General features: G+C 43.8%; 1 protein-coding gene across 10 annotated transcripts in view; it reads left to right on the top strand.

The window, feature by feature from the left end:
- The window catches only part of Znf10 (zinc finger protein 10), a 66271-nt gene that overhangs the window by 11233 nt on the left and 28373 nt on the right, over positions 1–26665 (top strand). For 9 of the 10 annotated variants that reach the window (XR_011708420.1, XR_011708416.1, XR_011708423.1 and 6 more), the window contains exons 2-7: positions 550–662; positions 1541–1675; positions 7166–7320; positions 7977–8054; positions 12749–12875; positions 13177–13269. Coding sequence is in view for 6 of the 10 variants with exons in the window: in XM_071615798.1 (XP_071471899.1) it covers positions 8022–8054; positions 12749–12875; positions 13177–13269 (253 nt within the window). In the remaining 4 variants the exon portion in view is untranslated. The remainder of the gene's footprint in view (positions 1–549; positions 663–1540; positions 1676–7165; positions 7321–7976; positions 8055–12748; positions 12876–13176; positions 13270–26665) is intronic. The other variant, XR_011708422.1, reaches the window with a different exon arrangement.

The following is a 26665-nucleotide window of genomic DNA, read 5'->3' as shown; positions in this document are numbered from 1 at the left end:
GCTGGCAGGGGCAGGAAGTGGATTTTCCCCAGGAGGCTCAGGAGGAGCAGCGCTACCCACACACTAATGTAGACCAGAGCTGTTAGGTAGTAAGTGTGTGCTCTTTTTAGCCACTGGGTGGTGGTTGGTTAATATAGCCTTTTTTCCTTATATGAGTTTCCTGTGCAAAGGTTGGCCCCCTTGTCTTCTGGCTCCGTCCTTTGATGATGATTCAGAAGAAAAACAGAATGATTATAAATTAAATTAGCAAAAAGTTTTTGCTGAGGGGGGCAGTACTAGGGATTGAATCCAGAGCCTCACACATGCTAGGCAAGTGCTCTGTTAAATAGCTGCATCCATAGTCCTTTTGAAAATTTTTAAGGCAGGTTCACCTTGAACTTGTGATCCTCCTGCCCCAACCTCCTGAATCACTGAGATCACAGATGTATGCCACTGTGCCTGGCTTCAATACTTTTTTTGGTGACTACATCTGGTAGAAAATGTAGGCTTTGTTATAATATTTACATCCAAATGTTGAAGATTTGTCATGTTTGTCTCCTGTTATGCCAGATTCGTGGGACCCCAATAGACCTCCAGGAGCCGAATCCAATGCAAGCACTCAAGGGTCTTTATTGCAAGCTCGAGCCTGGACTCACAACCGTCCCGATGCGCGGTCTCAGGGAGTGAGTCCTGGTCCTTTGTTCAGTGAGATTTTATAGGTTTTGGGGGATACTCTATGCGTCACAACATCACATAGCAAATCATTCCATACCGTGGGAAAATCAAACAATAACTCTTAACATTGATTAGCATATTCACTGGCAGGAACAAGTTGGGTAGGGGTGATTGGCTAGTACAAGAGGGGGGTTCGTTTGAACTGATTGGTTTAGGCCACGAGGGGTGTACGTGCTAAATTACATGTTTCCCAACATGTTATCAACCACCATAAACTATCTGGGGGTCATCTGGCATTCCAGGTATTTCCCTGTCTTATGCTGATTGAAGGTTGCTAGGAGGGTTGCATGGGTCCTCACCTAGCCTAACTGAGTCAGGGACACCTGGCTCCGCAGACCTCTCCTATTATTTACAGACAAACAACTCAGCAGGGTGGGTATGTACTCTGAGTGCTCTGTGGGTTTTTCCAAGGACAAGGGTCACGCCTCCTTCCTTAGGACAGGCCTTGAGGTAGAAGCTGCTGTTATGTATTTCTTTTTAAAAAATGGAGTCACATTAGTTTCTCACTCCTAGAAGATTTTACCTTCTGGAGGTGGTGGGTATAAAAATATCTCTCTGAAAATTTAGAGGTCCTCTGTAGAATGGCATTTACTGTGATGATTCAGCATGAGACCTTTCCTTGTGTCATTTCCGGTCTCACTTAAAAAGAGCCCACTGGCTAGGAAGCCCTCAGGCACTCATGTGAGCTTCTCAAATGCCTTTGATCTTTGCTTTTGCTGGGGACTTGTCCTTTGCCTTTCATGGGTGTGTATTGTCTTACTGGGAAGATTTTTGGATTCCAGAGCATCAGGATTGCCTCTCATCTTTGTTTTGTTTCCTACAACAGTGACCAAATAAGAAGATGGGCTGGAGTTCTCTGCTGTGACCCAGGAAAGGGGGACTGCTCCCCAAAGGCCAAGACTCATTATGCTACTGCAGCCAGAACAAGAGAGAAGTATTGCTGGATGTCGGCAAATAGAAGGTTTGGAACAGCTTTCTTCTATGGGTTGTTTTTCTGGGACTTTCTTACATGAGTGGAGCCTTCCTTATAGGTGACATTCTCACCCTGGGGGCTCTGCACATTCCTCCACTGCTGTGCCTCAGTCTTCCTCTCATCATCCCAGCAACATAGTATGTGAAACCTCAAACTCTAAAATCCTTCCTCCTGCCTGTCGCCTGTTATTTTCCTGTTCGTGTCACGTCTGAGTCTCCCGATTCTGTTCTTAGAGGTTCTTAGAGGTTCGTCTCAAGTCTGTCAGCTCCTTCCCCGATGCTGGTGTTTGTGCCCAGAGAAGGTTGTATTATGATCAGACACCTCTCACTGGGCATCGTGTCCTTGCTCCTGGCTGTGCCAAGCCTGCGTGGTTCATCCTGTCATGTGCCTTTTCCTTTGCCTGGCAGTGAGCTTGCCAGAGATCACAGCCAGGTAGCTGGATGTGACCCGCACACTCTCCACAGCCTCAGCTTGCCATTTCCAGCTGTTTTTGTTGCTCCACTGCAGTGTGGCCCAGGCTGTCACCTTCCTCAGAGCTCATAGCCAGTGCCGTCTCTCTCATCCACAGCTTACAGCTTTTCGTTCTATGTAATGTTTTTATGGAACTGTCAAAAGCCGTCTATCCCGACTTCCTGGCATATACAAGGACTCACTCTCCTCCTCTGCAGGCCTGCTTTCTCATCAGAGCTTTGTATCCCATCCCCTCCTCCTCCCCGTGCCAGCCCCCTTGTCTGTCATGCCTTCCTGCCTGCATACACTCACGTCCGCTTGATTGACCCCATTACCTCTTCCAGTGCTACCATTTCTCTTCTTTTGCCATTTCCGTACTTCTCATTCCTATCATGGGAACAGTGTGTTGAAACTACTTTTCCCAAATCTTTAGTGAACCCTTATCCAACTGATCTAATATATTTCCACCCTTGATTTATCCAACTCTATTTTGATCCTACCCTCCTTGACATTCCCCCTTCTGTATCTTCTCATTGTCAAAGTTCTTCTCTATGGGCTTCGCTTCTCTTTCTCCTTTGCTTTCTGCGTGTTGATTTCTCCATAGTTTAATCATGGCCCTTCAGTGTATTCTTTGGGTTGTCTTTCGTTGTGTGCCCTATTTTCAGCCTGTATCTTGGTCCCTTAGCAGGTGTCATGTGAGTGATGCTGTCGGGCTGTTGGTGGGGACATGTGACTGCCCTTAGGCTCCCCTCTCCATTGGTCTGCTTCATCTGAGTCTTAAAGCAGAAGTCCACAGTTACTTTTGAATCCTGACAAAAGGCCACAGAGGTGGGGGTCTGTTGCCAGGCAACTTGAGTACACATTATAGAAGAGAAACATGGCAGGCAGACATCACATCAGGGTATATCACATTCAAGTGACCCTCCTAGATGTGCTTTCTCTGTGGCCCACGCCCTGCGTTGCAAACCAGTCTCTCCATTCCTGTAGCACCTCTTCCTTCTGATGCACTGTTCTCAACTTGGACCTGCAGCAGCCATGAGCCGATCCTCACCCAACAGCTATCATTGTTCAGGACATATCCATCTCCCAGAACTTTCTGCTCCCCATGTCCCTGTTGTGGCCCTCATTCATGTTCCCGTTTTCTGAGTAACTGTCAGCCTCCTGCCTGGCTTCTTTGCGGCCTTTGTATTTTCTTCTGATCCTTCATTTAACCACTTCTAATATAACATTTATATATATATATATATATATATATATATATATATATATATATATATTTTTTTTTTTTTTTTTTGGTTGTAGTAGGGCACAATGTCTTTATTTTATTTATTTTTATGTGGTGCTGAGGATCGAACCCAGCGCTTTCCACGTGCTAGATGAGCGCTGTACCACTGAGCCACAACCCTAGCCCCTCTGGTATAGCATTTAAAAAAATATTTTTAAAATTATCATTGAACCTTTATTTATTCATATGTGGTGCTGGGAATCAAACCCAGTGCCTCACACATGCTAGGCAAGTGTTCTACCATGGAGCCCCAGCCCTGGTACAGCATTTTTAAGACACAAATCTGATGTTTCCTGGCTGATAACACCTAGGGAGGAGTCCACACTTCTGAGAATGGCCTTCTTGGGCCCTGGCCTGGCTGGGCCTGGCTGTGTACACTGCCTGCTGTCTCTACTGCTGTTGGCCACCTGCACTGGATGCACCAGCAGCCTCACACAACGTCTTCTGGGTCGGCCTTTCTTCATGCTGTCTGCCAATCTTTACCTGTCAAGCCACTCTGAGACCCAGACCAGGTTTTGTGCAGGCTCCACATCCTTGGTTGCTTCTCACATTGTGAAAAGTGAAATCCATGAGGGAGGGTGGGTCTGGAACCCCTAGGATGGACCTACTGTGTTGTGAGCACTTGGGGCATCATCAGATGTTAAGGAATACAGGAGCCACATGGGCTTATTCCACTTCTTGGGCCTGCTGACGGTGGCTCTTTCAAAGGAGCCTGTGCTCTGATAATACCCACCCAGAGTTTACACAGCACCCACTCTCGCATCTGAGTCTTCATCTAGTGTGTTCACTGCCTTTATCGTCATCTACAAGTTGTGACTGATCCTTACTCACATTGCTGGGCAAAGGGTTCAGGACCAGGTACAGTGAGACCTGTAGCCTAATATCAGACCTCTTCCTTGGACAGCTGGCTGTGTGTTCATGTTGCTGCTTGTCTTAGCAGCTGTGGGGGCAAAGAGGAAGAAGCACTAGATTTACCTGGAGAAATGAGGTTGTGGCACAGAAAGGATTGGTTGTATGACCTTGCAGGGTGGATAGGGTTTGTCAAGAGTCAAGGAAGGGAAGGACGCTGCTGGCAGAGGAACAGTGCAACAGAGTGAATGGGGAGGTCTGCAGAGGTCCTCCTTGAGTGTCCAACAAGCACAGGTCATTACATGCATTGGAGAATACTGCCTGAGCCAGGGAAAGGGTCATCTAAGGGGCCAGAGGGATAGTACCTGAAGTTTACACAGGCCGGAAGGAGGGGAAGACTACTTCCTAGCGTACCAGGGCCTATCAGGAAGGTCTTGCTGCAGTCGTGGGAAATATTCAGCACTATGCTAACTACTGCTGACTCCTCCTAGCAGATTGTAAAGTAAGACCCAGAAAGATCAAGCTCTTTCCAAAAAAACTGCATCCTAAAACAACACTCAAGATTTATATTGCATGTAATGCAATAAAATCCACAACATCTGCCATCCAAAGATTACAAAGCACGCAAAGAGGACAGTAATGAGGTGACACTGACCTAGATTGACACAGACACTGACTGGAATCAGCAGAGGAGGGCAATGCAACTGTTAGAGTCATTTCATACTGTCAAGAAGGTCATAGAAGCCAGTGATGCACCTGTATCCCCGCTACTCGAGGCACAGGCAGGAAAATCACAAGCTTGAGGCCACCCATAGCCACTTAGCAAGACCCTGTCTCAAGGGCTGGGAAAGTTAGCTCAGTGGCAGAAGTGCCTGGTTTCAGTGACTTTTATATATTTACTGGTTTTTTTTTTGTTGTTGTTGTTCTAGAGAGTACACCTTCATATTTTAAAAAAACCAAGACAAATCAAAAAACCACACTAAAGAGAAATAGGAGGTATAAAAGAAGAACTACATCGAGAATCTAGAGAGAAAAATCTATATTATCTAAAAGGAAAATACAGTGGATTAACAACACATCAGACTTGAAGGAGAAATGATTGATGAGTTTAAAGGCATGGCAGTAAAGCTGTCCAAAGTGAAATGCAGAAAGAAAAGGAAGCCGAAAGAAAAAAAGGAATGCTTTATTGAGCTGTGGACAACGGCCGCTTGCCCACTGTGTGAACATGTATGTGCCCCACAAGCAGGTTTTAGTCAATGACGGCGAAAAATAGGACAGTGTGATACAATGGAGCTGGAAAACGGCTGTTGTCTAATGATAGGACAACCTAGTGCCACTGTGGTGGCAACACAGTGCACCTCTTGGAGACACAGCAGGTGGGCTGGGGGTGACTTGGGGGCAGAGCACTTGCCTTCCTTTTGCAAGGCCCCACACTGTGTTTGACCCCAGCACCATACACACAGGTAGCATGTGCATGTGTACAGTGAATGAGACTTGGTAATAAATGACCTTGCTAAGTATGGATTTGCTCTTCTTTTTAATTGTTATTTTAGAGAGTATACCTTCTTGTAAAGGTGAAGAATATAAGGCATGCTAGGCTAAGCTGGCAGCAGCTTTACACATAGGTTTGCTTAGGTGTTGTCTATGATGGTCACACAGTAACAAGATCACCTAACATGCAGTTCTCAGAACAGATCCCTGTTGATAGTGATAATGTGGGCTGTGGTCATTATACTGAAGGAGAGGAGAGTAAGGAAGAAAAACATGAACAGCTCCTCGGGAGGCTGAAGTAGGATCCCAAGTTTGAGGCCAGCCTGGGTAACTTAGCAACACTGCATCTCAAAAAAATAAAGATGGGCTTGGGGAGGCTGAGGCAGGAGGATCACGAGTTGGAGGCCAGTCTCAGCAATTTAGTGAGACCCTGTCTCAAAATAAAAAAGCGCTGGAGATGTGGCTCAGTGGTTTAAGTGCACCAGATTCAGTCCTGGGGATGTAATTTGGTGGTAGAGTTCTTAACCTAGGACGTTCTTAGTGAATTCTATCTCCAGTACTGAAAAAAGGAAACAACAACAAAAAATCTAAACAACACTAGAAGACCCTGAGTATACTCTCAAAGAAATTGAAAAGGGGAACTTGGATTGATACTTGTCTGCCAGTGTCCATTGAAGCATTATTCACAATAACTGAAAGTTGTAAACAGCCCAGCGTCCATCAGCAAATGAATGGGTTAATGTGGAATGTGTAACAGAGTAGTATTCGGTCAATAAAAAGGAATGAGGTTCTTTTTTATAAATAGTATTGGGGATTGACCCAGGAGTGCTGTACCACTGAGCTACATGCCAGCCCTTTTTACTTTTTGAGACAGATGTCACTAAGATGCCCACGCTGGTCCTGAACTTGTGATCCTCTAGCCTCAGCCTCCTGAGTTGTTGGGATAACAGGTGTGGCTCCTGTGCCTGGCAGGAATGGAGTTCTGATACATGCTGCAATATGGCGAGCTTTGAAAACTTCATGTTAAATGAAATAAATTGGACAAAATGGCAAATATTGTTGGATTCCACTTTCATGAACTATCTAGAATGGCAAATTTGTAGATAAAGGTTGTAAGGGGCCATGAAGAGGGAGGATGGGGAGCTACTGCCCGACAGATTGGAGTTTCTGTTTTGAGTGATGAAAAGCTGTGGAGTTAGTGGTGATGGCTGTACAACATCGTGGGTGTAACGCCACTGAATTGTGTGCTGGAACACAGCTACAGTGGCAAATTGTCATCTGTATTTTACTGCAATTTTTAAAATTATGTAATATACCAAAAGTCATTGAATTGAAAACTTTAAATGAGTGAATTATATTGTATAGGAGTTGCATCTCAATAAAGCTATTTAAAAAAACCAAAGGTACAGTAAAGACGTCACAGCAATTGCTGCGAGAATTTACAACCACGAGATCCCTTACCACGAATGTTGAAGAGCACCTTCAGGGAGAAGGACGTTAGAGCAGATGGAGAGCTGGCCCTGTGTGGAGGAGTGAACAGCCTGGTGATGGTAAATAGGTATGTGTGTGATGTTCTCCTTAATGTTTAAGTCCCTCAAGGAAGAAGTTGACCATGTGGATTTCTTGTTACTGTGTAACAAGTACCAGGTGCCTGGCACCTTCACACAGCACTCTGCTCACAGTTCTGCAGGCCAGCAGCTCAACGTGGCAGTGTCCTCTACTCAGGGTTGCCAGAGGCCTAGTTCAGGGGCCTGCAGGACCAAGTGCTCCTCTGGAGGCTGTGGCAGGGTTCATTTTCTTGTCCCTCCTCCATGAAGGCTGTGGGCCGGATGCTGCCCTTGGCTCCCTGGAGCCTGCACTCCTGGCCATGCTGCACTTCCCTCCAGGTGCTTCAGGCCTCTGCTTCCTTCTGTGACCAGCAGGAGGGAACTTGTTTCTTATTTCTAAAGTGTGAATGTTAGGTCAGTTTATTTATTGCTTTTTTACCTCAAAAGAGGATCTGTAGTGGTAGGTAGAACCATCCAGTCCCGAATTAGTTTTAGCATGGTACTCCAGAGGTTAAGGGGTCCCTTTTATGTAACCCCGTCTATAATCTTGGGAAGTTTCAGGCATTGTGTGTTATTTTTCTGTGTGGTGGGTCTTTGACACCTTTGCACAGTTAAAGAGTCAGCAACCTTGTCTCATGTTTCTCTTTTCCCCAACTTGGGTTTTCAGGACTCTCCTGTTGCTCAGGAAAGTGTTGCCAAGAACAAGGAGGGCATGGAGGCCGCATTACTGCCTGCCTGGTCCCAGGTATGTTGGGCTGCTTTCCTTGTTGCCCAGTTGGGAACCCCTCTATACCAAGGTTCTGATGCCCTGTGCCCAGGGGCATAGGAGTTTGCATCCAGGAGACCAGGAGTGTTTTGTCTCCTTTGTTTGTAGATGTAGGTTTGTTTCCTTTAATACAAAACAAACACAAGTGGAACAGCTGGGCTGGAGCTGGACCCAGTTGGTGGAATGCTCTTTCATCCACACCAGTCATTAAACCCACAGAAGAAGTAGAGTGTTGGTGCCTCACACAGGCTTCCTTGGTCCTGGCTGTTCTGGTGTGATGCTGGTTGTGTGAATTCATCCGTGGGGATCTCCTGTTTGAAGGATCTCAGGGCAGCACAGGTAATTATCAAAGAGAGAAAACTCCACCAAGGCACAGCACAGAGTGCTCAGGGGGATGCACCATCTAGGAGCAGAGCAGCCTGGTTGCATCCTTTATGTGGGCATAGAAAGGTGATCTGGGGAACAGTCAGGAGCAGAACAGATGTTCCTTGCCCAGTAAATGCTCTGGGCAGGAGTTTGGTGTATGCATAGAACACAAGGAGATTTAAATAATTTTAAGGTTCAGGAGAAAACTTGCTGAAATGACATTCACACCAAGACATTAAGAATGATTTATGGGGCTGGAGCTGTGGCTCAGTGGCAGAGCACTTACCTAGCATGTGTGAGGCACTGGGTTTGATCCTCAGCACCACATAAAAATAAACAAAATAAAGGCATTCTGTCCATTTACAACTACAAAAAAAAAGTCATTTATGATTATCCGCCTAAGCGTGAAGGAAGTGAAGGAAGTGGATTTGTGAGTACCCAGAGTTTTGAGAAAGCATGGCCTGTTTGAAGAGCTCTGAGGGGAGAGTGGGCAGTGTGGACCTTGTGCCTGTCGCTGCAGGCCCTCAGGAAAGGCCCGGCAGAACAGACACAGGTCAGTAACTGGCAAGCTGATTGAGCTGAGGGGCTTGCATGTCAATTGTGCTACTGAGAATGAGAAGCTAGGCTGTGTTGCTGAAAAGTGAGTTAATAAGAAATCACTATGGCTTGATCTTTTCCCCTCCCCCTCCCTCCCTCCCTCCCTCCCTCTCTCCCTCTCTCTCTTTTGGTACTGGGGATTGAACTCAGGGGTACTAGACTACTGAACCACATTCCCAGCCCTGTTTTGTATTTTATTTAGAGGCGGGGTCTCACTAAGTTACTTAACACCTTGCTTTTGCTGAGGCTGGCTTTGAACTCATGATCCTCCTGCCTTAGAGCCCCCAAGCCACTGGGATTACAGGTGTGTGCCACCGTGCCTGGCTTTCCCTTGCTTATTATGGAAATTTCCACAGATATACAATAGTAGAAAAAGTAGTTTGATACATCAGAGAAGAAGGGCATAAACATTGTTTTTATATTCTCTATTGAAGGACATTTAGGTTAATTCCAGTTTGGAGCAGCTTTCAATAAAGTCCTTTACCGATTTTTATACATTCGCATGTAGGTTTTGGTGTGAGCCTGTTTTCATTCTCCTAGTATTTAGCCAAGAGAATGGCAGGTTAGGTATTCCCAGAGGCCCTGTGTTGACTTGTTCTCTGGCTTGGTGTGTTGGGGGCAGTTGCACTTTTAAGAGGAGGGGCCTGTAGGCCTGTAGGTCCCTAGGCATTGGGGTAGCCCCTCTCAGGGAATTGTGGGCCTCTGTCTCTGGCCCTCTCTTCCTTGCACTTACCGGCCATAATGTGAATAGGTACCTACTGCCACAGACTCCTGCTACAATGCATGGTGCTGCCCCAGGGCCAACTGGCATGGCCTAAGACCTCCAGAAGTGGGAGCCCAAACAAACCTTTTTGTTGTTGATTACCCATGTATTCTGTTAGAGTGACAGCCAGATGACATCGGCTATGTGGTGCAAGTAACTTTAACTTGAGGAAATGTGAGCAGCATTTTCCCAAAGTGAGGCATTTTCCATTCCACAGTGGAGAGCAGCAGTCACTCTACATCCTCACCGGTGTTTGGTTTGAAACTTTACCCTTCCTAATAGGTGTCTGCTGTCTTGCTATGGTTTTAGTTTCCATTTCCCTAATGAATTATGACCTTGGGCATTTAAAAAAAAATTTTTTTAGTTGTCAATGGACCTTTATTTTATTTATTGATACGTGGTGCTGAGAATCGAACTCAGTGCCTCACACATGCTAGGCAAGTGGTCTGCCACTGAGCCACAACCCTTGGTCATCTTTTCATATGAGTATTTACCATTTTTGGTGAAAAGTTTTAGTTTTTTCTGCTCAGTTTTTAACTAGTCTGTTTACTTACTGTTGAGTTTTTACAAAATATATATATTTTTTAGTTACAGATGGACACAATATCTTTATTTTTATTTATTTACTTTTACATGAACCCAGGGCCTCATGCATGTGAGGCAAGTGCTCTACCACTGAGCTACATCCCCAGCCCCTACTGTTGAGTTTAAAAAGAAATTTTCTTTTTTTTTAGTTGTAGATGGACACAACACATTTATTTTATTTATTTATTTTTATGTGGTGCTAAGGATCGAGCCCAGTGCCTCATATGTGCTAGGTGAGCACTCTACCACTGAGCCCCAGCCCCTGACTGTTGATATTAATGTGCTTGAATTTAAATGTGTCGTTGTGTTTTCTGCATATTCCCCATCCCACCCCCATGCTGCCTTTACATGGGTGTTTTTTAGTATTTCATTTTAATTTATATTTTGACTCTTTAACATTGCATTTTTGTGTTTTTAAAGGGTTGTTGTAGAGAATAGAATGTACATACCTAATCTTTTATAATCTAGACTTAATTTTTTTACCGCTTCAACTAAAATCTGGAAGCCTTTTAAACACATGCATCCCTTGATTTTCCTCCTTTTGAGTTCATATTGCGTGTGTGTGCATGTGTGTTTGTGTCCTTACTTATGTTGAAAAACCCCACCGGAAAATGTTGCAGCTTTGCTTTCAACTACCATATATATACTTTTTTATAATTATAAGTTTAATGTTTTTAAAATAGTTTTTAAACCAGTACATAAAACTTGTACATGTTAATTGGTATCATATAATATTCAATTCACATATATATTGTGTAATGTTTAAGTGATCTTAAACATATTTATCTTTTGAAACACTTATAATTTCTTTATAGTGAAAACTTTGAAAATCCTTTCTTCTAGCTTTTGGAAATGTGCATTATTGTTATATGTGCTCCTTCCTCTATATCCCATATATTTTTGAGTTTAAGGGAAGAAACCCATGACACTGGGCTGGGGTTGTGGCTCAGAGGTATAGAGCTTGCCTAGCACATGGGAGTTGCTGGGTTTGATCCTCAGCACCATATGAAAAAATAAATAAATAAAATAAAGATATTGTGTTCAACTACAACTAAAAAAAATATTAAAAAAAGAAAGAAACCCATGATACCCAGATATATACTGTTTTTGTGGTTCATCCTTCATTTCTAAGATTTCAGTTTTCTCTTCAGCGTTATTCACTTTTTGCCTGAAGAATATCTTGTAGCACATCTTTTAGGGCAGATCTTCTGACAACAAACTTTGTTGGTTTTACTTCATTTCAAAATGTATATTTCTTGGCATTTCTGAAAGATATTTCCATTAGATGAAAAAATTCTGGCTTAGCCAGGCACAGTGGCACATTCCTGTGATCCCAGGTACTCAGAAGGCTGAGGCTGGAGGATCAGCGCCAGCCTGTGCAACTTAGCAAGACCTTATATCAAGAGAAAAATTTACAAAAAGAACTGGGAGTGTAGCTCAGTGGCAGAGCACTTGCCTAGCATGTGTGAAACTCTGGATTCTATCCCCAGTAATACCAAAAAAAAAAAAAAAGAAATCTTGTTTTGACATTTCTTTCAGCATTTAAAAACAGGCATATATTCTTCATTCAAGTAGATTTTTTTGTCCCCTGTGGTAACAGGGATTGAACCCAGAGGAGCTTAACCACTAAGCCCATCCTCAGCCCTTTTTATTTTTATTTTGAGTCAGGGTCTCACTAAGTTGCTTAGAGCCTCACTAAATGACTGAGGCTGACTTTGAACTTGAGATCCTCCTGCCTCAGCTTCTCGAGCTGCTGGAATTGCAGGTGTGTGCTGCTGTGCCAAGCTCCAAATAGATAGTTTTTCTACATATAATCAACACTTCTTTTTGATGAAGCTAGTACAGTCTTTACATTTGTATATCTTGTTTCCTTCATTAAATTGTTTTGCTACTACTAAAGGATAACTTTCTTCTTCTTTTTTATGCCTATCAGTGTTGAGGGAAAATGTTCTGGGTGATTATTTGGGGTCATGAGACATGGCTTGAGTGATGCGCCTCTTGAGCCATGCAGTGTGCTCGATCTCTATTTTCCTCCCTATTTTCTTGCCTTGAATTTAGGTATAAACGGGTTAACTTCTGGTGTCTGATTTTCCCTTCCATAGTTGTTTTAAATAAACTTGGTTTAAATAAAAATGTTTGTTTCTAATCTAAAGCATGACACAGACTTTGCTTTTGGATAGTAACTACCTAAGATCCATTCTTTGGGAGACTTGACCCAGATACCTCAAAATAAATACTGCTAGTTCCTAGAGCGAGTTGGTCCATCCTCTCCCCACTCAGTGCAGGCAGCCTCCCTTTGCCAGGATCCAAAGGGAGGCAAATATATTAATCCGGCTCAGTGAAGATTTGTTTGATTTTGTAGACACTGGTGACCTTCAAGGATGTGCTTGTGGACTTCACTAGAGAGGAGTGGCAGCTGCTAGACCCAGCTCAGCAGGTCATGTACAAAGATGTGATGTTGGAGAACTATGAGAACCTGGTGTCGTTGGGTAAGACTAACCTGTGCTTGAAAACTACTCACTGTGGTGATTTTGGCTTTTCATTGCTTAGTGGCTACAGACCCTGTGGGCTTGGGTTCAGTTACCCGCTTCCTTTAGGGCATAGAGTAGGGTCTTTGTATCCCACTTTTGTGGGGAAAAATTGCTAAATTTAAAAAAATGCATATTTCTTTTGCTAACTCCTTGTAGCCCCAGTGCTGTGGAAGGGTTGGGGTGGGTTTAACTAGGGTTCTTCTCTGTCTACTTTAGAGCTCTCCTGTGCTTACCTGGGCCTTGTTCTTTCCCTGAACAGGGCACCAGCTTCCTAAACCAGAGGTGATCCTGCAGTTGGAGAAAGGGGAAGAGCCCTGGCTGGTGGAGAGGGCAGTTCAAGAGTTGTGTCCAGGTGAGCACCAGGCAGGAGCTGCCACAGTGATGTCCACATGGCCTGAGGGGGCACAGCCTCGAGATAGGCTCAGGCTCTCCTCATAGGTCCTCCTTTCTGAGAGAGTGCTAAAGTCTCCTGCCTCCAGTTGTTCTGCATTCCTGGCAGGCTTGCTTGCGTTGGCTTGCAGAGACCAAGGTGTCTGACTGCTTCACTAAAACTGTCTTCCTGTGGCACACCTTGCTCAGCCCTGCTCCTGTTTGGGGATTATTACCATGAGCTCCACTTACCATGGGGTAATTTTTTCATCTCCCTGACTCTTTCTCCTGTGGCCCCTCCACAGAGCTCAGCTCTTCTCTGTGAGCTGGCCAGTGGAACTGTCCCCTGCTAGTGTTCTGAGCATTTGTTTCCAGCCATTTGTAAGCTGCTCCGGAGGCTCGCAGGCTCCTGCTGGCTTGGCTCCCTCCATTCCAGAAGTGTTGTTCTTGAACCACTTTTCCCACTATAGATCCGTATTTAATGTTTTTCAACTTACTCATATTTCATTTTAATGTTAGTATCCCTAAAATGAAAATTGTTGTGTAGCTTCCAAAGGTAATTTATTTTCCCGATTCCCTGTGTATTTCTGGGAAATTGGCCTTCTGAGTTAAAAAAATAGGAAGTTGTCTCCCAGCTTCCCACCCCTGTGTTCTCAATCAGTGGTCTTTTTTCTGTGCTCTGAGCTCAGTGCATCTCATGTGTTGCTGTCAGAGTCATGCTGCAGGTACAGTGCTTCTCGCCACACAGAGGGCCAGCACACATGCAAGGGGCTCTACGTGGGCTCTCAGGGGACATTAATTTCCCAGTCCCATTAGATTCCTGTCACATTGGAAAGAACTGTTTCTTCACCTCTTCACCAGTACCTGATGTGCACACCTGGAAGGCATTTCCGATGCCTCAATATTTGAGTCTTACGAGTCCTATGAATTCATTGATTGAGTTATGTGTGTTTTTGGTGTTAAGTTTTTTGAGTTCTTTATATATCATGGAGATTAATGCTCTGATGTGCAGGTGGCAAAGATTTTCTCCTATTCTGTTGGCTCTCTCTTCATGTTCTAGTTTGTTTCCTTTGCTGTGAAGAAGCTTTTAAGTTTGATACCATCCCATTTATTGATTCCTGATTTTACTTCTTGTGCTTTGGGAGTCTCATTGAGGAATTCAGTTCCTAAGTCAACATAATGGAAATTTGGGCCTGCTTTTTCTTATAGTAGGAATGGGGATCTCTGGTCTAATGCCTAGGTCCTTGATTCATGCAGAGTTGAGTTTTGTGCAGGGTGAGATATAAAGATTCAATTTCATTCTGTTACATGTGGATTTCCCATTTCCCCAGCACTATTTGTTGAAGAGGCTATCTTTTCTCCAATGTGTGTTTATGGGACCTTGTCTAGTATGAGAAATGACTATATTTATGTGGGTTTGTCTCTTATGTCTTCTATTCTGTTCCATTGGTCTTCATGTTTGTTTTGGTGCCAATACCATGTTGGTTTTTGTTTCTGTAGTATAATTTAAGGTCTGGTATTATGATGCCTCCGGCTTCACTTTTCTCACTGAGGATTGCTTTGGCTCACTTGTAAGAACTTGATCAGTCAACTGCTTTGGGCCTGGGAGGAAAGCTTTTTTCTATTTTCTTCCTTCCTTTTCTTATTTCTTTTATTTTGTGTTCATTCATTCAGCAAGTTTTCCTAGATGTTAATTGACAAGTTTCCAAAAATATCAGTCATTAACTAGACTGAGCAGTTTAGATATTTGTTGATAAAATAATTTATATGTCTATTGATAATGTTGTCAAATGAAATATTGAAACTCCATGTTATCAAACACATGGAATTTAAATAAATCTACAAGACTTAATGAACTTCATCATCAAAACCATCAGTGTAATGAACGATGCTTTAGAAATGTTGACTGACAGGTGCTGCAGTTTGATGGTGATGTATTTGCGTAACAGTGTTTCCTAGTAAGTCAGGGTTTCTAGGACACTGGTGATGGAGAGCACCCCACTCGTGCTCAGACACCACACTCAGACTCTTCTTTACCAGTGTGCAGCCCCTTCACATCAATGTCCATTTTAGAGTCTTGCAGTTGCCATTTGTAGTTTGAAAAGCCACTCTGAGATTCTCTGATGCCTTGGGTAATGGAAAGGGGACCAAGAATCATCAGGGCAGAATAGAAACTAGGAACTCTAATGGTCATGAAAATGAAGATATTGGAGTGGGCGTTTAAAAAGAAGTCACCCAGGGAACTGGCTGGGCACAGAGATCATGTTGCTTGTGTTTGTTTCCTAAAGCTGCCATGAAAAAGTACAAGTTGAGCATCTAATCTGGAAAGTTGAGATGAAACTACTCTAAAACCTGAAACTCTTTTTCTCCCCCCTGTAAGACTGGAAGACGCCGCACCACACGACACAGATCACCAAAGAGGTTTCCACTTTATTACAAAAGGCTGTGTGTTTATATAGGTCTAAGGAGAGGTCGCAGGGCTGAGGTAGATAACAGGTCGCCCATTTATTGGCAAGCTCTTCCATATGTCAGTTCCGGAGCCCAAGAAGTTAATTCTAATTGGGGCTAAGGCTTCCCACCAGCAGGGTTTGAACATTGGAACATTTCGCGCCAGTGAAAGAAAAAGAGGAGAAGTTTCGCGCCAGTGAAATAAACAAAGAGGAGAAAGAGGGTTGTTAGACGCCATGCTGGGGTTTTTCTCTGGGGTGCTGCTGCCGTTATATGTTTTCCCAACACCCCCAGTCCTGGGGATTAAACCTAGGGGTGCTCTACCACCTAGCTACATCCCTGGCCCTTTTAAAATTTTGAGACAGGGTCTCAATTAGTTGTCCAGGCTGACCTCTGCTGCAGTCTGACTGGGCACAAAATAACTAAGCCACCACGAGGCACTTGTAGGTTCAAAACAGGAACTCCTTTATTGCCGGAACCCTCCAAACGCCACCCACCCACCCACCGGAAATCCCTCCTCCGACACTTCCCCAACCAATACGAACTCTCCAGGAATCCCCTGGAGAACTCCAGAGTAGCAGGCACCCGAGGCAGCAAGAGCCGCCCTATTGCCCGTCAGTAAAGGTCAAATATACAATACAATCAATCCAGCATCACAGCAATTATATATAGCTTAACTCAAATCATCATCTCAATGGTTTGCTGGTCACCTTTCAAACATTCCCTCTGGCAAATGCCAGGCGTCATTCTGACTGGGCGGTGGCTCTCAACAGACCTCGAACTTGTATTCGTCCTGCCTCAGCCTCCCAAGTAGGTAGGATTACAGGTGTGCACATTGCACCCACCTGATAAAACCCAGACTTTCTGAGCACTGACATGATGTCAAAAGTGTAGAGTTACTTGGTGTACTGCGTGTTGTTGTCAATATGAAGGAATGTGATACAATTTATTCAGTCCCCAAGGGAAGCAAAGACTCCTAGCCCACTCAGCTGTGGTGTACCTTTTCTAGGTGTGCCTGTGTTCCTTACACAAGCGTGCTCAAAGGGTGCAATAAGATGTGTGTTATCTGGATAATGAATGGCAGGTTTCCAGTTCCCCACATGAGGCCAAGATATGTGCCCATTGTATACTCTATGTCTTCTTTACTCTCTGGACTGTGGTGTAAAGGACTTCAGATGTCAAAAAGGCCTGCAGATGCCCCTGTTGATAATGGTGATAAGAAAAAGTGTAAGCATTTGTATCTTTCCACTGTTTATTCCTCCTCCTCCTCCTCCTCCTCCTCCTCCTCCTTTCTTCTTGCTGCTTCTTTTTCCTGCTGCTGCTGCTTCTTCTGCTTCTGCTTCTGCTTCTTCTTCTTCTTCTTCCTTCTTCCTTCTTTCTTCTTTCTTCTTATTCTTCATTTTGAACCCAGGGCCTACTGCATGCAAGTCAAGCTCTATACCAACTGAGCTGTATCCCCAGCCCCCCAAGCATTTGTGTCTTTCTGTAGCACAAAAGGTGCTGCCTGAGAAATTGAACAGCAGTTCAAATGTGAAACATATTACAGAAAAATACATTGTTGGAATGACCTGAAGGGACAGAAGGATAGACTGGTGAACGCCATGCTGGAAGTGATGAAAAGAAGGAAAAACCTTGAAAAATAGAAAGAAAACTTAAAATGCATGAACTAAAAATTAAATTGTCTGCAGTACATCAGAAGAATCCAAAAGATGATCAGTATCAGTGAGCATATGCCACATGACAGTGTGCTCAACTTAGTAAACTGAAAATCCAGGGGAACTGGATATTCATGGTTGGTTGCAGAAATTAAGAAAAGACAGCTATATATTTTAAAGATTGGCAGTGATAAAGCATCTACTGATGCCCAAGCAGGGGGACATTCACAGAAGAGCTGGCCAAGGTTGGCACTGGGGGAAGCTGTCACTATCCTGATGCCAGAACAAGTCTGTCATGCTATTATCCCCATGAGAAGCCCCCGCAGGACCCAGGAACCAACAGAACCAAGGCTGGAATGTGTTGATGAGCAGCTTGCCCAGCGCTCTGCAGACCTGCTGCAAGTGAGGAAAGCTCTAGTACTCCCTTTTTTAAAGGAGCCGGTTTCTTGCCAGGCCATTGTTATGCCAATAAAAAGGCATGGATTGCCAGGAATGTATTTCTGATTGATTTCATAAGGATTTTGCTCCAGTGGCTCAAGTCACCTTGGGGAAGCTGCACTGGTTTCTTGCAAGCCTTAGTTCTTCCTTGGTAATCGAGCTGCTTGTCTTGCTGAGACTCTTCAGAAACAGTGTTTGTGCTATGTCCTTTCCCTAAATGTGACTGCATCACTCCAGCTTCACCTTGGGTCCGTAGTGCTGTAGATCACTGAAGAATGAGCAGAGCAAGTGCTGGTAGTAGGGAACAGAGATGGGTGTGGAATGTTTTCCAGGGAGTTTAGTAGGCGGTCGCCATGTGCACAGCGCCTGCACCTTTTTGTTTTTGTTCTTTTTTACTGTGTTATTGACATGTTGTATTTTTCACTCTTAAGTCCTTACGTGTGAATAAGTGTAAGAAAATGATTGCTGTAGCACAGATTCAGTTAGGACAGTGGTAGTGCCAAGCAGCCATAGGTGTCCCCAGGGTGTGGAGACAGTCATCTGTGCTTACTTCCCTGCTTTCTCTCTTCCTTCCCTTCCCTTCTCCACCACAGAGCTATGTCCCCAGCCCTTTTATTTAAATTTTTTTTTTTAGTTGTTGATGGACCTTTATTTTATTTACTTGTATGTGGTGCTGAGAATTGAACCTAGTGCCTCATGCATGCTAGGCAAGAATGCTACCAATGAGCCACAACCTCAGTCCCAATGTCCCCAGCCCTTTTATGTTTCATTTCAAGGTAGGGTCTTGCTAAGTTTCCCAGGCTGACCTTGAACTTGGATATACTCCTGCTTTGGCCTCCCGGACACCTTTGTTTTCTGATGGTTCAGTGTATCCAAACTTTGTTTCATGCACAACATTATTAAAAATATTGAGAAAAGGCCCAGTGGCCCAGGGCGGGACAGAGCTTCCAATCACTCCTGCAAGGTAGGCGGGCCTGCGACCCACCAGCAGAAGAGGAGCAGTCGCCTGCTGAGAGGCTGAGCCGCCCCCTCCCCCTGCGCCGGCATAGTAGAGAGAACTGGGACCAAACACAGAGCAGGTCCAGCGGCCTGCTGAGGGGCAGAGCCGCCCCCCACCCCCCTCGCCTGCCAGGTAGGGGAAGGGTGACCACCGACAGAAAAGGCCCAGTGGCCCGCAGCGGGACAGAGCTTCCAATCACTCCTGCAAGGTAGGCGGGCCTGCGACCCACCGGCAGAAGAGGAGCAGCCGCCTGCTGAGAGGCTGAGCCGCCCCCTCCCCCTGCGCCAGCATAGTAGAGGGAACTGGGACCAAAGACAGAGCAGGCCCAGCGGCCTGCTGAGGGGCAGAGCCGCCCCCCACCCCCCTCGCCTGCCAGGTAGGGGAAGGGTGACCACCGACAGAAAAGGCCCAGTGGCCCAGGGCGGGACAGAGCTTCCAATCACTCCTGCAAGGTAGGCGGGCCTGCGACCCACCGGCAGAAGAGGAGCAGTCGCCTGCTGAGAGGCTGAGCCGCCCCCTCCCCCTGCGCCGGCATAGTAGAGGGAACTGGGACCAAACACAGAGCAGGCCCAGCGGCCTGCTGAGGGGCAGAGCCGCCCCCCACCCCCCTCGCCTGCCAGGTAGGGGAAGGGTGACCACCCACAGAAAAGGCCCAGTGGCCCAGGGCGGGACAGAGCTTCCAATCACTCCTGCGAGGTAGGCGGGCCTGCGACCCACTGGCAGAAGAGGAGCAGCCGCCTGCTGAGAGGCTGAGCCGCCCCCTCCCCCTGCGCTGGCATAGTAGACGGAACTGGGACCAATCACAGAGCAGGCCCAGTGGCCTGCTGAGGGGCAGAGCCGCCCCCCACCCCCCTCGCCTGCCAGGTAGGGGAAGGGTGACCACCGACAGAAAAGGCCCAGTGGTCCGCGGCGGGACAGAGCTTCCAATCACTCCTGCAAGGTAGGCGGGCCTGCGACCCACTGGCAGAAGAGGAGCAGCCGCCTGCTGAGAGGCTGAGCCGCCCCCTCCCCCCCGCGCCTGCAAGGTAGTCGGAACTGAGACCACCATCAGAGCAGGTCAGACCTGCAACCGAGAGACAGAACAGACCCAGTGGCCTGAGGAATGGTAGAGCCGCCCCCCCCCCCACGCCTGCAAAGTAGGCGGACCTGCGACCCACTGGCAGTACAGCCCCAGAGGCCTGCAGAGGGGCAGTGCCGCTGCCTGCGCCTGCAAAGTAGGCAGAACGGCGACCACCGACAGAACAAGCCTAGCGGCCCGCAGAGGGACAGAGCCGCCGCCCGCGCCTGCAAGGACGGCGGACCTGCTACCGACTGGCAGAGCAGGCCCAGCGGCCTGCCGGCGTGGTAGGCACATTGCCCCAATTGGCGGAGGGGCAGAGCCGCCGCCCGTGCCTGCGAGGGAGACTTTGCAACTATACAAGACCAATATAAATATATAGGGGGAAAATTCAATAGCACAACAGTTTCACCAAGAAGAAAGGAACGCGAACAGTATGAAGAGACAAGGAAAGAAAGGACCACAAGCATTGCAGGTCAACTCAACGTTAGAAGAGGTAATAGCTGCAGCTGATGGAATGTCAGATAAAGAATTCAGGATATACATGCTTCAGATGATCTGGAGTCTCAAGGAAGACATCAGACAGCAAAATCAGACAATGAAAGATCACTTCAATAATGAATTACATAAACAAATCCAAGAAGCAAAAGATCAACTATACAGGGAAATAGAGGTTATAAAAAACAAACAAACAGAAATCCTAGAAATGCAGGAAGCAATAAGCCAACTTAAAAACTCAATTGAGAATACTACCAGCAGAGTAGAACACTTAGAAGACAGAACATCAGACAATGAAGATAAAGTATTTCAACTTGAAAAGAACATAGACAGCTCAGCAAGACTGTTAAGAAACCATGAGCAGAACATCCAAGAAATATGGGATAACATCAAGAGACCAAATTTAAGAGTCATTGGGATACAGGAAGGAACAGAGTTTCAAACCAAAGGAATGAGCAATCTATTCAATGAAATAATTCGAGAAAACTTCCCAGACTTGAAGAATGAGACAGAACCCCAAATCCTAGAAGCCTACAGGACGCCGAATGTGCAAAATCATAAGAGACCCACACCTAGACACATTATAATGAAGATGCCCAACATACAGAACAAGGAGAGAATTTTAAAAGCTACAAGAGAAAGGAAGCAGATCACATTTAGGGGTAAGCCAATCCGGATAACAGCTGATCTTTCAACACAGACTCTGAAAGCTAGAAGATCCTGGAATAACATATTTCAAACACTGAAAGAAAATGGGTTCCAACCAAGAATTGTGTTTCCAGCGAAATTAAGCTTCAGGATGGAAGATGAAATTAAAACCTTCCACGATAAACAAAAGTTAAAAGAATTTGCAGCTAGAAAACCATCTCTTCAAAACATCCTTGGCAAAACATTACAGGAAGAGGAAATGGAAAATAACAATGAAAACCAACAGTGGGAGGTAGGACACTAAAGGGGGGAAAATAATCAAAGTGGAAAACAAACCATGTTTAGTAACATAAATAAACAAATATGGCTGGAAGAACAACCCATATCTCAATAATAACCCTAAATGTTAATGGCTTAAACTCACCAATCAAGAGACACAGGCTAGTAGAATGGATCACAAAACAAGACCCAACAATATGCTGCCTACAGGAGACGCATTTGATAGGAAAAGACATACATAGGCTGAAGGTGAAAGGTTGGGAAAAATCATATCACTCATATGGACTTCGGAAACAAGCAGGAGTATCCATACTCATATCAAATAAAATAGATTTTAAGCCAAAGTTAATCAAAAGGGATAAAGAGGGACACTACATACTGCTCAAGGGAACCATACACCAACAAGACATAACAATCATAAATATATATGCCCCAAACAATGGTGCAGCTATGTTCATCAAACAAACTCTTCTCAAGTTCAAGAGTCTAATAGACCACCATACAATAATCATGGGAGACTTCAACACACCTCTCTCACCACTGGACAGATCTTCCAAACAAAAGTTGAATAAGGAAACCATAGAACTCAATAACACAATTAATAACCTAGACTTAATTGGCATATATAGAATATACCACCCAACATCAAACAGTTACACTTTTTTCTCAGCAGCACATGGATCCTTCTCAAAAATAGATCATATATTATGTCACAGGGAAACTCTTAGACAATACAAAGGAGTAGAGATAATACCATGCATCCTATCTGATCATAATGGAATGGAACTGAAAATCAACGATAAAAGAAGGAAGGAAAAAGAATATATCACTTGGAGAATGAACAATAGGTTACTGAATGATCAATGGGTTATAGAAGACATCAAGGAGGAAATTAAAAAATTCTTAGAGATTAATGAAAACACAGACACAACATATCGGAATCTATGGGACACATTGAAAGCAGTTCTAAGAGGAAAATTCATTGCTTGGAGTTCATTCCTTAAAAAAAGAAAAAACCAACAAATAAATGATCTCATACTTCATCTCAAAATCCTAGAAAAAGAAGAGCAAAACAACAGCAAAAGAAGTAGAAGGCAAGAAATAATTAAAATCAGAGCTGAAATCAATGAAATCGAAACAAAAGAAACAATTGAAAAAATTGACAAAACTAAAAGTTGGTTCTTTGAAAAAATAAACAAAATCGACAGACCCTTAGCCATGCTAGCGAAGAGAAGAAGAGAGAGAACTCAAATCACTAACATACGGGATGAAAGAGGCAATATCACAACAGACACTTCAGAAATACAGAAGATAATCAAAAATTATTTTGAATCCTTATACTCCAATAAATTAGAGGATAGTGAAGGCATAGATAAATTTCTTAAGTCATATGATCTGCCCAGATTGAGTCAGGAGGATATAGACAACCTAAACAGACCAATATCAATTGAGGAAATAGAAGAAACCATCAAAGGACTACCAACTAAGAAAAGCCCAGGACCGGATGGGTATACAGCAGAGTTTTACAAAACCTTTAAAGAGGAACTAATACCAATACTTTTCAAGCTACTTTGGGAAATAGAAAAAGAGGGAGAACTTCCAAATTCATTCTACGAGGCCAACATCACCCTGATACCTAAACCAGACAAAGACACTTCAAAGAAAGAAAACTACAGACCAATATCTCTAATGAACCTAGATGCAAAAATCCTCAATAAAATTCTGGCCACTCGGATACAAAGGCACATCAAAAAAATTGTGCACCATGATCAAGTAGGATTCATCCCTGGGATGCAAGGCTGGTTCAATATAAGGAAATCAATAAATGTTATTCACCACATCAATAGACTTAAAAATAAGAACCATATGATCATCTCGATAGATGCGGAAAAAGCATTCGACAAAGTACAGCATCCCTTTATGTTCAAAACTCTAGAAAAACTAGGGATAACAGGAACATACCTCAATATTGTAAAAGCAATCTATGCTAAGCCTCAGGCTAGCATCATTCTGAATGGAGAAAAATTGAAGGCATTCCCTCTAAAATCTGGAACAAGACAGGGATGCCCTCTCTCACCACTTCTGTTCAACATAGTTCTCGAAACACTGGCCAGAGCAATTAGACAGACGAAAGAAATTAAAGGCATCAAAATAGGAAAAGAAGAACTTAAATTATCACTATTTGCAGATGACATGATTCTATACCTAGCAGACCCAAAAGGGTCTACAAAGAAACTATTAGAGCTAATAAATGAATTCAGCAAAGTGGCAGGATATAAAATCAACACGCATAAATCAAAGGCATTCCTGTATATCAGCGACAAATCCTCTGAAATGGAAATGAGGACAACCACTCCATTCACAATATCTTCAAAAAAAATAAAATACTTGGGAATCAACCTAACAAAAGAGGTGAAAGACTTATACAATGAAAACTACAGAACCCTAAAGAGAGAAATAGAAGAAGATCTTAGAAGATGGAAAAATATACCCTGTTCATGGATAGGCAGAACTAACATCATCAAAATGGCGATATTACCAAAAGTTCTCTATAGGTTTAATGCAATGCCAATCAAAATCCCAACGGCATTTCTTGTAGAAATAGAGAAAGCAATCATGAAATTCATATGGAAAAATAAAAGACCCAGAATAGCAAAAACAATGCTAAGCAGGAAGTGTGAATCAGGCAGTATAGCGATACCAGACTTCAAACTATATTACAGAGCAATAGTAACAAAAACAGCAGGGTACTGGTACCAAAACAGGCGGGTGGACCAATGGTACAGAATACAGGACACAGAAACCAATCCACAAAACTACAACTATCTTATATTTGATAAAGGGTCTAAAAGCATGCAATGGAGGAAGGATAGCATCTTCAACAAATGGTGCTGGGAAAACTGGAAATCCATATGCAACAAAATGAAACTGAATCCCTTTCTCTCGCCATGCACAAAAGTTAATTCAAAATGGATCAAGGAGCTTGATATCAAATCAGAGACGCGCTGTCTGATAGAAGAAAAAGTTGGCTACGATCTACAGTCGGTGGGGTCGGGCTCCAAATTCCTCAATAGGACACCCATAGCACAAAAGTTAATAACTAGAATCAACAAATGGGACTTACTCAAACTAAAAAGTTTTTTCTCAGCAAAAGATACAATAAGAGAGGTAAATAGAGAGCCTACATCCTGGGAACAAATCTTTACTCCTCACACTTCAGATAGAGCCCTAATATCCAGAGTATACAAAGAGCTCAAAAAATTAGACAATAAGAGAACAAACAACCCAATCAACAAATGGGCCAAGGACCTGAACAGACACTTCTCAGAGGAGGACATACAGTCAATCAACAAGTACATGAAAAAATGCTCACCATCTCTAGCAGTCAGAGAAATGCAAATCAAAACCACCCTAAGATACCATCTCACTCCAGTTAGATTGGCAGCCATTATGAAGTCAAACAACAACAAGTGCTGGCGAGGATGTAGGGAAAAGGGTACACTTGTACATTGCTGGTGGGACTGCAAATTGGTGCAGCCAATTTGGAAAGCAGTATGGAGATTTCTTGGAAAGCTGGGAATGGAGCCACCATTTGACCCAGCTATTCCCCTTCTCGGTCTATTCCCTAAAGACCTAAAAAGAGCATGCTACAGGGACACTGCTACATCGATGTTCATAGCAGCACAATTCACAATAGCTAGACTGTGGAACCAACCTAGATGCCCTTCAATGGATGAATGGATAAAAAAAATGTGGCATTTATACACAATGGAGTATTACTCTGCATTAAAAAATGACAAAATCATAGAATTTACAGGGAAATGGATGGCATTAGAGCAGATTATGCTAAGTGAAGCTAGCCAATCCCTAAAAAACAAATGTCAAATGTCTTCTTTGATATAAGGAGAGTAGCTAAGAACAGAGTAGGGTCGAAGAGCATGAGAAGAAGATTAACATTAAACAGGGATGAGAGGTGGGAGGGAAAGGGAGAGAGAAGGGAAAATGCATGGAAATGGAAGGAGACCCTCAGAGGTATACAAAAGTACATACAAGAGGAAGTGAGGGGAAGGGGAAAAATAATACAAGGGGGACAAACGAATGTTAGTAAAGGGGGCAGAGAGAGAAGAGGGGAGGGGAGGGGAGGGGAGGGGAGGGGAGGGGGGATAGTAGAGGATAGGAAAGACAGCAGAATACAACAGACACTAGTATGGCAATATGTAAATCAATGGATGTGTAACTGATGTGATTCTGCAATCTGTATATGGGGTAAAAATGGGAGCTCATAACCCACTTGAATCAAATTGTGAAATATGATATATCAAGAACTATGTAATGTTTTGAACAGCGAACAATAAAAAAAAAAAATATTGTGTGCTAGGCACTGTGGCACACACCTGTAATTTATTGGCTCAGAAGGCTGAGGCAGGAGGATTGCAAGTTCAAAGCCATCTTCAGCAACTTAGCAAAGCCCTAAGCAATTTAGTGAGACCCTGTCTCATAGTAAAAAAATAAAAAGGTTGAGGATATGGCTTAGTGGTTAAGTGCCCCTGGGTTCAATCTCTGGTGTGTGTGTGTGTGTATACACACACACATATACACATATACACACACATATACACACATACATACATACACACTCACATACACATATATGTATACATATATATAGATTTATATAAAATATGTATATATGTATAGATCTATGTATAGATCTATCTATGTACCTATGTATGTATTTATATATAGTACAAAATTGTCTTCAGGCTGTGTGTGTAAGGTATATATGAAACATAAGTGACTTTTGTTTTTAGGCATAGTCCCATCCCCAAAATATTTTGTTATGTACGTGTTTATATTCTAACATATGAAAAAATCCAAAATTCAAAATTCTTTTGAGTCTTAAGGATTTTGGATAAGGGATGCTCAAATTGAACCAGAAACCAGGTGATTTAAAATTGAACTTTACTGCTTATGGTTCTGGAGGCTTAAAAGTTCAAAATCAAGGTGCCACTAGGGGCATGTCAGACCTCTAGGAGAGGGTTCTTCCTGCCTCTTCTAGCGCCTCACAGCCAGGGGCTCCCGAGCTTGTGGTGAACCACTCCATGTGGTGGCCACTCACGTCTGTTTCTGGATCTTTTCTTTTATAAGCTCACCAGTCATATTGAATTAGGAGCCAATGTACTGTAGTACTGCCTCATTTAACTACTTCCTTCTACAGTGGTCCTATTTCCACGTAAGGCCACATTATGAATTATTGGGCATTAGGACTTAACCATATCTCCTTAGGGGGTACAGTTCCTCCTTATTTGTGTAAGAAGTGGAATTGTATAAGTAGTGTGTTTTGTTTTTTAGATTT

This window comes from Marmota flaviventris, chromosome 1 (genome assembly GCF_047511675.1).
Source record: "Marmota flaviventris isolate mMarFla1 chromosome 1, mMarFla1.hap1, whole genome shotgun sequence".
Taxonomy (NCBI): Eukaryota; Metazoa; Chordata; class Mammalia; order Rodentia; family Sciuridae; genus Marmota; species Marmota flaviventris.
Note: the sequence above shows the minus strand (reverse complement) of the source record. Positions and strands in the feature narration are given on the sequence as shown.